The 13,646-nt window shown below is 35.4% G+C and overlaps 1 protein-coding gene across 2 annotated transcripts; it reads left to right on the forward strand.

Moving 5' to 3' along the window:
- Positions 1 to 2,194: 2,194 nt before the first annotated feature.
- On the forward strand, positions 2,195 to 11,559 carry LOC137717969 (uncharacterized). Of its 2 annotated transcripts, none has more exons than XM_068457491.2 (16): positions 2,195 to 2,577; positions 2,708 to 2,841; positions 3,007 to 3,064; positions 3,734 to 3,949; positions 4,636 to 4,911; positions 5,171 to 5,305; positions 5,395 to 5,520; positions 6,473 to 6,514; positions 6,613 to 6,720; positions 7,250 to 7,392; positions 7,497 to 7,620; positions 8,580 to 8,654; positions 9,463 to 9,816; positions 9,899 to 9,991; positions 10,800 to 10,929; positions 11,063 to 11,559. In XM_068457491.2, exons 1-16 carry the CDS (start codon positions 2,356 to 2,358, stop codon positions 11,302 to 11,304), a joined length of 2,478 nt encoding a protein of 825 aa, XP_068313592.2. In that variant the 5' UTR covers positions 2,195 to 2,355; the 3' UTR covers positions 11,305 to 11,559. The 2 variants fall into 2 exon arrangements, with proteins under 2 accessions (XP_068313592.2, XP_068313593.2); XM_068457492.2 differs by having other exon boundaries at positions 2,228 to 2,577; positions 10,825 to 10,929.
- The last annotated feature ends 2,087 nt before the right edge of the window (positions 11,560 to 13,646 follow it).

Raw genomic sequence — 13,646 nt, forward strand, 5'->3', positions numbered from 1 at the left:
TCTATATGGAGAATTAGATACTGACATATACATGAAGGTCCTAGAAGGACTTAAGTTGCCTAAAACAACTAACAAATCACGAGGTATGCTCTCAATCAAATTAAGACGATCATTATATGGGTTGAAACAATCTAGATAAATGTGGTATAATCGTCCTAGTAAGTATTTGGTCAAAGAAGCATATACCAACAATGTCATTTGCCCTTGTGTGTTCATTAAGAAATCCAATTCTGGATTTGTTGTAGTGGCAGTATATGTCGATGACATGAACCCAGTTGGAACCCCTGAAGAGCTCAATAAAACTGCTGAATATCTGAAAAGCGAATTTGAAATGAAAGACCTTGGAAAAACAAAATATTATCGTGCCCTGCAAATTGAGCATTGTGCTAGTGGAATGATGAAATGGTCATTGGTCCAGAAGTACTATATATGAGTGCTATATGTGCTTTATTGTATTTAGCACAGTGTACTCGACTAGATATAGCATTTTCAGTCAACTTGTTAGCAAGGTATAACTATGCTCCAACAATTCGTTATTGCAAGGGAGTCAAAGATGTATTACGATACCTTCGTGGGACAACAGACATGGGTCTTTTCTACTTAGAGAAATCCACAAATGACCAGATCCTTACTGGATATGCAGATGTTGGTTTTCTCTCTAATCCGCGTCACAAATTGGATATGTGTTACTTAATGGAGATACAACAATCTCATGGCGCTCAACAAAGTAAACATTAGTTGTTACATCTTTAAATCACTCAGAAATATTTGTTTTACATGAAGCAAGTTGTGAATGTTCTTGGTTCAGATCAATGATCCATTATATTCAGAATTCATATGGTCTACCTTCAAAGACAGACACTCCAATTGTCATTCATGAAGATAATGTAGCATGTGTTGCCCAAATGAAGGAAGGATTCATCAAGAGAGATAAGACTAAACACATATCTCCAAAGTTTTTCAATGCACATGAGTTTCAGAAGGCTAAAGTTGTTGAAGTTAGACAAATATGTTCCAATGAAAATCTGGCAGACCTATTCACCAAATCTCTGCCAAAGTGCACATTTCAGAAGTTAATGCAGAGTATCGGATTACGTCGACTTACCAATCAGCTAAATTTGAAGAATGCGGAATCAAGGGGAGCATTCATGATACATGCATGTTGTACTCTTTTTCCTTCAGTTAGGCTTTTTCCCACTGGGTTGTTCCTATCAAGGTTTTAACGAGGCAACATAAGCATACATAGCACTATATCAACAATCCAGGTAAAATTGTACTCTTTTTCCTTCGCTATGGTTTTTTTCGAGTAAGATTTTAACGAGGCGACTGATATTGATATGTGGGCATCCAAAGGGAAGTATTGTAAACATTGGCGGATTAATGAATGCCCACATAGTAACGTGGACTTGGGAAAAGAATGATGATTGTATTTGTATGATACTTTCAAAAAGTGTGTGCTGTGCTTTTCAAGATGTAATTATTATGTTCGTTTGGGGTTGCTCTATAAATAGAGTGCTTCTTGTGCTATCAAAATATACTGTGAAAAAAAAAGATCAATAATATCAGTATCTATCCCTCCCTCTTTTATCTATCATCATCTTGTGTTATAGTTACAATGTGATATTTTACACCTGCTTTGTTCCTGTCATTAACAAAGGTTGTCTATCTAACTTTTATCTATTTATAACAATGCCATATTTCAGTACATCATAGGGCATGACACATCCTATGAACCTTCACAGTCAACAACACAAAAACATTGGAATGCACATGTTCATCTTGATTTTAATCCTCGGGCACAAGATGAATACCATGGGAGATGTCTTTTTTGCAGCAATTGCATCCCCAATTTTAAGAACAATAGTGTGAGCTGCCCTTAGAGGAAATTTTTAAAAGGAAACTAATTAAAATGACTCGAAGACTTTAAGTTTTAAGAAAGATAAAATAAAGTATAAAATGAATAGTAATAAAATTAACTTTTTAGTGTAAAAATGTAGTTTTCTATTAAAATGAATATGAATGTTTTCATTAAAATTCCTAATTTTCAATACAAAAAGTGAGATCTTCAAAAACACGATTGGTGGTAAAATGGTTGGATTCTGTACTACTATCATTTTTACAATTTATCTAATAAAAGATGAGACCACATGCATTGAGGATCATTTTTAATTAAAAAGTGGTACAAATGAATGATAAATGTAATATTATTTGTAAAATTCCATTCCTCGTACCGGACAATAAAAAGGTGAACTTCCATCCCCGCTCGCAAAAGTAAAGGCCTCCATTTTGGGTTTTTGTCTCAGTGCAAGAGAGAAGGAATTCCTATTCCAATTCCAGTTCAAATAGAGATCACAGATGGAAGAAGAAACCCTAAACCCCCTTACTTCTGAACAAGGCAACAATGACGACCAATCCATGCCGGACCTCTCTGACCAAGACCTTAGCTCCTCCGATTCCGATTCCGACTCCGACTCTGGCTCTGAGGATGGCGACGACCAAGCCCACCAAAACCTCCAACTCCAAACCCTAGAAGCCGAGCTCTCCACCAATCCTGCCAACTACGATACTCATGTCCAAGTAAGTATTCACCTTTGCCAATATCCTCTCTCCTTTTTTAATTTTTTTAGTCGGTTATGCATTGTTGTTCGAATACCGTCTGTGTGGTTGCCGAGAAAAACCTAAATTTGAATTCTTTTTGTGACTTTAGTACATAAAGATTCTGAGGCAAATGGCTGACATTGAAAAGCTGAGGCAAGCGAGGGAAGCTATGAACCAACTGTTTCCGTTAACCCCTTCTATGTGGCAGGATTGGGCTAAGGACGAAGCTTCTCTTTCCACTGGGTACTGTCTTTTCGTTACCAACGCTCTTCTTTTAGCCTAAAAATGCTTTTCATATTTATACTCAACACAGACACAATGAACACGTAAAAGGAAAAGTAGTCCCTTTTTCGGTGGCTTATTTAATCGTATATTATTTAAGAACAATCAATTTTATCCAATTTGCAGGTCTGATACTTTTTTGGCTATTGAAAAGCTTTACGAGCGAGGAGTCTTTGAATATCTGGTTGGTTATGCTTCTTTGTTCCAGAAAACGTGCAATTTAAAAATTGTTATTTTTTTTATATGCCATGCCATATTTATGTTATACTTATGGACAGCTTATGGCAAAAAGTGAAAATGAGAAGCAAAATAAACAAACTTAACTATGATTTTGAGTTGAATGGCATCCAAACTTTCAGTTATAACATCGTAATGCCTTATCAGCAATTTTGCTGTTTCATATGCATATAACTTGTTCTAACTTTTGTGCAAGAGGGTTTTCATTCTCTAAATGGATGTGTTCAGTTCCAAGTGATCTAGGTTTTATACCCCTTCTCTATAGTTGGATGAACTTAGGCTGTTTATGTTCTGGTTGTGTGAGAACATAGCTACCTCAAAACTTGTATTGAAACATCACCATTCTAGTTCTAGAAATTGTTCATTGGGTTACTTTAGTATAGAGGTTGTTCATTGAGTGAGCTAGTGCAATATCTATTCCCGTTAAGATTTGAGTAAAGTTAAAGCTTTCTTTAGAGTTTTTCTTTTGTATACCTAGTCATAATAGAATGTATAATGAAGACTTTGTGACTTTACCGAACATATAGATTCTTGATCGCTATACATGTTTTTCTGTTGTTAATGATCAAAGAATTGCGGGAATATTGACTTTTAACTTTGTAACCTTAAATTGCAGTCCATCTCTCTTTGGCGCGACTACTTAGATTTTGTTAAAGAAAATGATCCCTCAATAAGAGAATGTTCACCTGCTGGTATTTCGAAGGCAAGAGATCTATTTGAATGTGCTCTTACTGCAGCTGGTTTGCATGTTTCTGAAGGCAATAAACTATGGGAAGCCTACCGGTCATTTGAGCTTGCTATATTTCATGCTATGGATGAGAAAGATAATCAGGTTTGTAGTGGTATATTGATGGACCTCCTGGCCGTCTTTTCTTGTAGTACATCTTTGATTTTCTATACAAGTTTATGTTTCCTGTTATAAGAATAAAAGAGAATGAGACTGACAATCAAATGTTGAACTCCATCTTTGACTTTTCTCTTCTCATTGGTCAACATTTCGGTCTAACTTTTTTCTTTTATTATGCCAATTCTTATAGCTCATTTCAAATTTACTTGTAAATAGTAATACTATGAATAAACTAATGGTTATTACAAGGCAAGCCATACAACTGTAAATATGCAGATCAGTATCTAATTTTGGTTATGAGTTAAGCCATCTCTTCTGTAAAAACCTGTAAGAGAATAACTAAAAGCCTGTAAGAGTTTTAAATTATATGTTGATCTGAATGCCCAACAGTTTACGTTAGGTATTCATATGATATTTGAATTATTGTTTTTGGGATAATTATAAGGAAAACTAATGAAAAGGGCTTGAAAACTTTGAGTTTTAACGGTAAGGACAAAATAAAGGGTAAAGTGAATAGTACCATGATTGACTTTTTAGTGTAAAAATATGGTTTTTCGTTAAAGTGAACAGTACCGGGAGCTTTTCGTTAAAGTTCCCATAATTATATGCTGCTTTTAGATATTTAAATTATTTTTGAGATCTACATTCAAGAAATTCTTCTTACACTGCAGGCAAGAGAAAAGCAAATTCAGCGTATCCGCTCTTTATTCCACCGTCAGTTGTCGGTCCCCCATGTTAATATGAGGTCAACACTTTTGGATTACAAGGCATGGGAGGTGGAACGAGAAAACATTCTTGATGCTGGCTCCAGTGACCTGGATGGAATTTCATTCCAGGTTGCCTCAGCATATAAAAAGGCATTGGAAATGTATGATGCTCGCATTCATCTTGAAGAACAGATTTGTCGGCAGGATATGTTGGACTCGGAAAGACTTCAAAATTTCATGGTATGTATAATTTGGAACTAGTACTTAGTAGAACAGTAGAACAAATTATGTTTGAAATGACAGTTTTATTTTCCTTTTTATTCACTGGTTTGCCTTTACATATCCTCGCACCATTGTCTTGTTTGAACTTACGGTTTGTCTTTTCTACCTCCTTTCTACTTTCATTCGTATTGTTTGTCATTACGATCCTCCTGTTAGTTTATTTACTTAATGTGTAAATCTTCAGTTTCTGGAAAGAATAATTTATTCTATTCTGCAGAACTACTTGAAATTTGAACAGTCTTCTGGAGACCCAGCCCGGGTTCAGATGTTGTATGAACGTGCTATTACTGACTTTCCTATATCCAGTTATCTCTGGCTTGATTATACTCACTATTTGGACAAAACATTGAAGGTTTTTATCCCTTTTTATCTCTTATTACGTATTTTCTGTTCTAATTGCAACCCTGTGTTGTGTAAGTAATTATTTGTTAACCTTTTCAGGTTGGCAATGTCATAACCAACGTTTATTCCAGGGCTGTAATGAATTGCCCCTGTGTTGGAGAGCTTTGGGTCCGATATATGCTTTCCTTGGAGCGTGGTCATGCTTCTGAGAAAGAGATTGCCTCTGTATGTTTTAAATTTCAATTTTGTTTGGTAGGAGCTTTTGGTATTGACCTCTCCTGCTAATTTGTTTGATTAATTTCTTTTTGGAATACTTGCTTTTGACTTGGTTATTAAACTGCATCAGAGAGAAATGCATCTTTCACATGCAAGGCTTCGATTTTCTCTTCAAGACACGCTTCACATATTTAGTAGTTTTAAAGAATATGTTGTAAGAGAAAGAAAGAACTAGTATTGAAGAGTTACTTGGAGTATGCCAACGTGCTTGTTTTATATTAGTTGGTTTACTTACTGGACCGTTAATTCTAAATATGTGAACCTGTGTCCTGAATCAATTCTGTCGTAAGTAAATTTTCTCCGTTCATTTGGGCTTCATGGTGTTTTCTACTATCCATTTTCCCCCTTCTTCTGAGATTCTAGGAAGTACTATTTCAATGAGAAAATATGAATCTTGGCAATGTTTGTTTTTGGTATTGTTCATAAAGTTTTAATTTGGTATTCCTGATGTTGCTTTTATGTAATTGCCTTTTCTGTTCAAAATTTCCCTTAATATGATATATGTGTACGTTCTTGTAAGAAAAAGGAGGGCGAGGGTTTTGGTTTACAGTGAGGAATGAATGACACTATTGGGCTTTGATTTTAAAGAAAAGCCAAAAATTCTACTCTTGACACGTTTGAAGTGTTAAGGAACTAGTGCATCAAACTGTAGAGCAAATAGGTAACTTACCATTGGGCTTTGCTTGTCACTAGACTTAGTCTCTCTCTAGTTTCAGCCAGAATATTCTCCAATGAAGACTCAATTTTCAATACGACTCCAGTGGATGCCTTAACCAAACCAAAGTGAATAAATGTAAAAAGAACCAATAGAAATTGTGTTGGGAATTATATAGTGGCCCAATTCCTTTATAATTTCTTGAAAAATGTGTAGTTCACCTTCTAAATTGTTGCTCATTCTCAGGTATTTGAGAAGTCTCTGCTATGCACTTTAGCCCTTGATGAGGTACATTTATTCTTATAATCAATTTGTCTCTGTCTTTGCATCTAAATATGTGACACTGTTTTTTGAATATCTTTGTTCATTGAACTACTTTTCTTTAGTACCTAGATTTGTACCTCACACGCGTAGATAGCTTAAGAAGAAGAATCTCGTGCGCCATTGAAGGAGAACATGGCTTGAAGTATTCATTAATCAGGGAAACCTTTCAGGTTTGTTATTATCTTTCACTTATATAAAAACGTAAGTCATTTGGGGTGAAGTTATAAGGAAAACTAGTTGGGAGTTAAACTTACCACAATTACTAAATTGCAATTAGACAGTATATGTCTCTTGGTCTTCTGAATTAAGTGAGGTTTGGTCAGGGTGGGATTACAGGTGTACGTCGTTGTTTGCATATTCAAAAATTGAAAAGAAAATGTTAGGTGCTATATAGTTGTACAAATACATGCATAGCCATGTTTGGATCAATTGAAGTCCTACTAAAATGATCGGTATGTTTCTCATAAGAAAAAGAAAATGGCAAGCCTGTTTTCTCTGTACATTCAAGGGTTAGCAATCACATTGGTTGTGTCCAGGGAAAATAACCCGTGCTGTTAGGATTCTGCCAAGGTTTTGCAGGCTTTTTCCATTTCGTGGAAAGAATGCATTGTCCATTTATCTCATAAAAATGTGTTGTCCATTTAAGAGAAATAATGTATTGTTCGTACACATGAAATTTCTGACAATTTATACCTTCAGAATGCATCAGATTACTTGTCAGCATACCTGAAGAATACGGATGGCTTGCTACGTTTGCATGCTTATTGGGCCCGTTTAGAGCTAAACTTGCACAAGGACCAACTGGCAGCTCGTGGAGTCTGGGAGACTTTACTTAAGCTCTGGTATGGTCATTTCTGGAATTTGTGAATTTGGGTTGTTATATTGGTATGCTTATTGTTATTTCAGTTTTCATTTGTATAATGCTTATTTTTTTATGTTCTGTTAGTGGTTCAATGCTGGAAGCCTGGCAAGGTTATATAACAATGGAAACTGAATTGGGTCATGTTAATGAAGCTCGGGCCCTATATAGGAGATGTTACAGTAAAAGATTTCTCGGAACTGGTTCAGAGGTAAGATCTACTTTCCTCGTCTATATTCTTGAATGAAACTTGTTTTTAACCACTTGGCCTCTCTCCCATTCCTGGGCTGTTTCTCCCTCAAATTTTGCACGACTTTGTTTATTCATTCAGTAGTTTGTGTTTTGCCTAGTTTTTGGGTTCTGATCTGTGTGATACACTCTGTCCTATTCCATATTCCCGTTCAAATATTGAGCACAGAAGAATCAAGTATAATATCTTGTTTGTCATAGCAGGCAGCGAGATTAGATAAAATGAGTAGTCCTGTTCCCTTGGTCACCTGGTGACCAAGGATTCATGGTCACCCACCCTTGGAGTTGATATTAAGCACATCCATTTAATCCACACTTGATATCAAATACAATGGTGTGTGACCATGTATTTCTTGGTCACTAGGTGACCAAGAGAACATTTCTATAGATGAGTATTTGGTTACAGATTTCTTCAGCCTATTGTTTATCAAATTGTCAACATTCTCCCTTCATTCCTAGCCACAATGTGCTATATAAATTATCAGAAGCCTCTTGGGGTTTTAAAACCCAGGTGAATTTTGATGTGATCAGTATGTTTCTGAAAAAGGATAAAACACCAACAATTAATTGACAAAGTTGAAAGTTACTTTTAGGAATTAAAAAGTTAAAAACTTAGTTGTAAAAATTATTTGAAGTAAAAGCTTTCTTCAGTAATTTGGCGTATTATCTAGCTTTCTTTTCAACAAATTATAAACCATATCACTGTGGGAAACTTGCCTTTTTTCCTAAAAGGCCTCGTGTCTTGAAATTTGATATTAGCTGTTTTCATTCTGTGTTCATACTGACCCATATTGAGTACTTGTAGTTTCTTGCAAAAATTTGGTTTGTTGCTTATTAATAGTAGTTTATTCACTTGTACACTACATAATACATTGGGGGATTAGATGGTGCCTTCCTTTCCTAAAATACAGAATAATTCAGGACATCTGCCACTCGTGGTTACGTTTTGAGAGGGAGTTTGGTTCGTTGGATGATTTTGACCATGCAGTACAGAAGGTACATTTCCTCTCTTTTGCACTTACCAATTGAATTTTGTATGAAATGTGAAATCATTAGAATATGTGAATGTGAAGGTAGTTTCTACTTTTCTACTCCATGTTCCTTCATTTCTGGGTTACAGAAAAATTAACAGTCAAAATAAAAAGTTTGTCACCATGCTGAGAATTGTGCTTCATAAGATTTGTCTAATGTTCTCAGCTTAGGTAATGTGAATGAAGATTCACCTAACAAATAATAAATTACTCGTCATATGAAAATGATAGAATTGAATATGAAATCATTTAGAATATGTGAATGTGAAGGTATTGGCCTTTATTTCTAGGTACATTGCAGTTTACAATAACATAAAGTCAGAAAGTTTGTCGAAAGAAAACTGTAATACGAGAGCCACCAGCTTATAAGGTTGGCATAATGTTGTCAGTTTAGGTACGGTAATGAAGCTTTATCACTAATGAATATCAAAGTACTCATCTTTTTAAAATCTGGAAACCAAATGTACTAGTACTAGTTCTACAATATCTTATATAGACCCGGGGGAGCCAGTTTTAAGTGTTAAAAGTTATCCTAATTTGCTCAGTTTAAGACTTTAAGTATAGGTATGCGTTGCCTTGATCATCTCAGCTAAGTCATTTTTCTTTTGTCAATCTATATGTTGAAGTTGATAATACTGTGGCATCTGCACAAATTTCTGTCTTATGAAACCTTGTTGTATCAGCTTGTGTATTCATTCTATAGCCTGCAAAAAAAAAGTGCTCATCACTCCAACAGATTGAAGGTCGATTGTTGACTTCTGCTTCTTTTTTAGGTCACTCCTCGTCTGGAAGAGCTAGAATTATTTAAGTCACAACAAGAATCCAAATTGACAGAAGAGAATCCTTTGAAGAAGAATGCTCGTGACAAGAGAAAGCAAGTTTCTGACATACCTAATGAACAACATCCAGCAAAGAGGCAAAAAGATGCAGCTCAAAAGCCTAAGCAAGCACATGGGAAGGATTCTGAGGTGATGAACTCAGTTGAACAAACTAAAGTGGAAAAGACCAAGGCCACGGGTGACCAACCAGATAGAGAAAATGAACAACAGATCAAAGAGCGTGTTCCAGAGAAAAGAAAAGTATATGCCGACCAGTGTACTGTTTTTGTTTCAAATATTAACTTTAAGGCAAGTACGCAACCCCTAAATACCTTCTCATTCTCTTCTTTTATGCACAGGCATGATCTTAGAAGCTGTTCGTGTTTTGCAGGCAAATGATGAACATTTGCGTCAATTCTTCAGTGATGTCGGGGGAGTGGTTGCTATAAGAATACTACATGACAAGTTCACTGGAAAGTCAAGGGTCTCTCCCTCTCTCTCTCTCGGTTTACTGGTGTTTGTTTATATTGTGTGCAAACCTTTTTAGTTTAGCAATCTGTCTGATATTGCAAGTGGTATTTTAGGATTGGCTAATGTCCAGACGTTAGTTTGGTTCAAGGAGGGATTTTAGTACTCGTACATAGGTTGAAGCTTGACTATGTTAATGGTTTAGAGGCATAAAAGATAGATCTTGAAGTTGAAGCCATGTTGCTGGAAATTCTGGCAACTCTCCTTGATGATTTAGGGGCATTTGGGACACTTTAGAGTCATAATTTCCTCAGTACAGAAAGTAAGACTGAGATAAAATACTACTGGCACAAAATTATGTGCTGTATGTGAAGAAAGTTTCCATTCTTTTTTATTGATGATGGAACTAGTTTGACTCCAGAATAAGAAGACCAAATTATGTCTTTTGTGCTACAGTTGTGCTATTTATCTAATCTGAATGTTGCAACTCAATATATAAGGGGGAATGCTGGTATAATTTATGCCTGGTGGCAGGTTTAGAAGTTTCTTGTTTAAAAAATCAATGATGTATCATCATTATCTGAATGTAAAAGTTATCTGTCACTGAGACCATTGTGAAAAGCATCCAGATTTTTTCTCTGTAAATCCTGGAGTTATCATACATGTATATGAAATGAATCTGATCCTCTCTGTCAGTATAAGAGTTAATTTATTGGACATGGTGCATAAATCAGAAGTAAAAATTACATGTAACTATACCTTTTTTTTTACATCAAGTAGTTGACGTTATTATACTTTATTTCTCATCCTTTTAACTTGTGAAGGGACTGGCATATGTGGATTTCTCAGATGATGGCCACCTCATTGCAGCTGTTGCAAAAAATAAGCAGATGCTTCTTGGGAAGAAGCTGAGCATTGCACGATCAGATCCAAAGCATGGGAAGAAGGAACATGGTATGCCAAATTGGGTTTGTTTTAAATTAATTTTGTGTTGGGCATATATGTTCTTTGAAATTCTGTCTGAATTAAAAAAAAAAATAAAAAATCTTTTATCTGATGCTGAATACTTTCACTATAACTGGTGCAGCCAGGGGAGCCGAGTCTAATAATTCTGCCGAGGCCTCCAATGCACCTATGGCACGTCAAGCACAGCAGTCTACTTATAACCGAGGAAGCGATAATGTACAGCTGAGGGGTAAGAACACATTTGCAACTCCCAGGAATATCCTTGCACTTGGTCATAGTAGGAATAAACCAAAAACTGAGGAACAGGATGATGAAAAGCCAAAATCCAATGATGAGTTCAGAAACATGTTCCGCAAAGATTAGGGCCTTCTTACTGGGTTCTGTAACTTTACTGCAAAGTACCAGCAACTTTCTTTATTTGGACACAACACAAATATGGCAAATCAAATACCTGTATTCAGAATCGCCAACCTCGGCCTTGTTTTGGGTTGACAGCCCTCTTTTGCTGAAGTAGGTATAAATTGAATCTGTTACCTGTTACAGAACGTAATTGAGGTTTAATTTTCCTAATGCATCTGTTCATAAGATGGTTGCCGATAATTCCGGCCATTTGTTTTATTCCCCGTCTTTATTTGGCTGTCTATGTCCGACTGGTAAATGAGTAGGATAATCCTTACTTGTTGAGATTGTGCATAGCTGATATTTTCTTTTCTTGACCATTGTTTCTTCATGATGGCATACCGATAATTCTTTCTTTTTAACGGTTTCATTTGGCTTGCACTCAAAAATTCTCGATGGCAAGCGGTTTGTAGCTCAAGTGGTTAATCTTAGAACATGTACCCATGCACCCTTAGGCTAGGTTCATATCCCCATTCCCTCAATATTGCTTTGTACCAAAAATTTTATAATATTAGCATAGGAATTAATGTTAAGTTGTGAGGTACCAGAGGAAATAGTTTAAAATAATAAATTGACTAAATGAGTTCGAGTCTTTTTAGCATTTCTCCTTTCTTTGATATTGCCTCAAGAGTTTTGGCAAACTCTCAACATAATGATATTGCTTACCAATATTAAACATTGTGCAAAAAACATGAGGTAGTGGAGAGCTCTACTTTAAAAAAGTCTTCATAGCATTTCCCTTGACATTTATTAGAATTTGGGGAAATTTTTTTTTTTTTTTGACTGAATTTAAGTCAAAATACCGCTAGAAAAATAGCACCGCACTTAGTGGTGGATTATGTGTACAAGCCTTAATAAGAGTCCATTATTTTGAGGACAAGCTATGATTTAGATGCAAGTGTAATGGAAGATTATCCAAGTTGTAGGATTGTCTCTTCAACCAAATAAATATGGGATTCAAACCATCCCATTTCCCTTACCATTAATTAGAATAATCATATCAATTCCAATGAAAAAAATATGATTTTCAGAGAAAAATTGTGAGTAAACGCATGAACAAACCCGTGCACACACATAAGGAACCACGTAGTATCATCCCAGTGTTCATTGGTGGGATTTATCCCCTCCTTATGCTATAGCTGCTTATTCTCATACCTTTCGAAGCTTCCTTGTTATAGGTTTTGTTAAAAGAGGTTTTGACTTGTTTTTAAGAATTCTTTAATAGTCAAGGGTTGGCCTCATGTTCTCCTGACATATTGTATTTTTCTTGTTTATCAATAAATTCTCCTCAAAATCACTTCCCATGATAGCAATGCTGGAGTGGGATGGACTTTGCGGCCAGATTAAAAAAATAAAAAATAAAAATCTTGTGTTATCAACATATTTGATTTAGATAAGATCACTTTATAACTTCTTTATCATGTATATAATTATGAATAGATCCTAGATAACACAAAAAAGAAAAGTATAGCTAGTTGACTCTTGTTTTATCATCTCATCCATCCCTACGAGAAATCACAACGAAAATCTCCATTTTCAGCTTCTTAATAAAGTTTAAATAGTCATTAACAAACTCTAGATGTGAAGGGAAAATAAAATGGAGAAATTTCAAAAGTATCTTCAAAACTTAAAATATGTTGTTGACCAACTAAACGTCGTTAAAACCCCATAAACCATCTTTAAAAGCAACAAATAAGAGTCAATTTAGAATCATCTCATTTTGAAAAAGTTTTTTAGGTTGAGACAGACACGACAACTCAAAAGACGCTATTTAGTATCACGCTAGCATTTGCTTTGTTAATTTGATGTTCTAGTCTTGCGTCAAAGCACATATAGAATAGCGCATCAGATTAGTAAAATGATAGCGCAATAACTACACATTTGAGCTCATTTGACAAATTATATCATCTCCTGATGTGCCTAAATATGGAATAACAATGCATAGACGGATGAAAAAAGTTGGAAACAGAGGGAATTAGATGCAATTTTGTTTCTCTCTACATTTTCCCTCACTCCCCCCGCCTTTATCAATTTCTGAATCATGCGTGAGGACTTGGTGGTGGGGTTGGAAGGAAGGAGGTGGTGGATACTAACGGACTGTGTAAAAGGAAAGGTAGTCTCTCCGTTGTTTTTTCTTTCAGTTTTTGCTTGCTTTGAATCTTATGCTTTACCCAAGGATAGATTAAGCTTTACTTTGGTCCCTTGATATATATATATATATATATATATATATATATATATTGTGTGTGTGTGTGTGTGGCATTCGGATCTAAGTCCAGACAAAATTATAAAGGGGAGGGAATGTT

The sequence above is a fragment of the Pyrus communis genome, chromosome 8, assembly GCF_041283825.1.
Source record: "Pyrus communis isolate YQ-2024b chromosome 8, ASM4128382v1, whole genome shotgun sequence".
NCBI lineage: Eukaryota > Viridiplantae > Streptophyta > Magnoliopsida > Rosales > Rosaceae > Pyrus > Pyrus communis.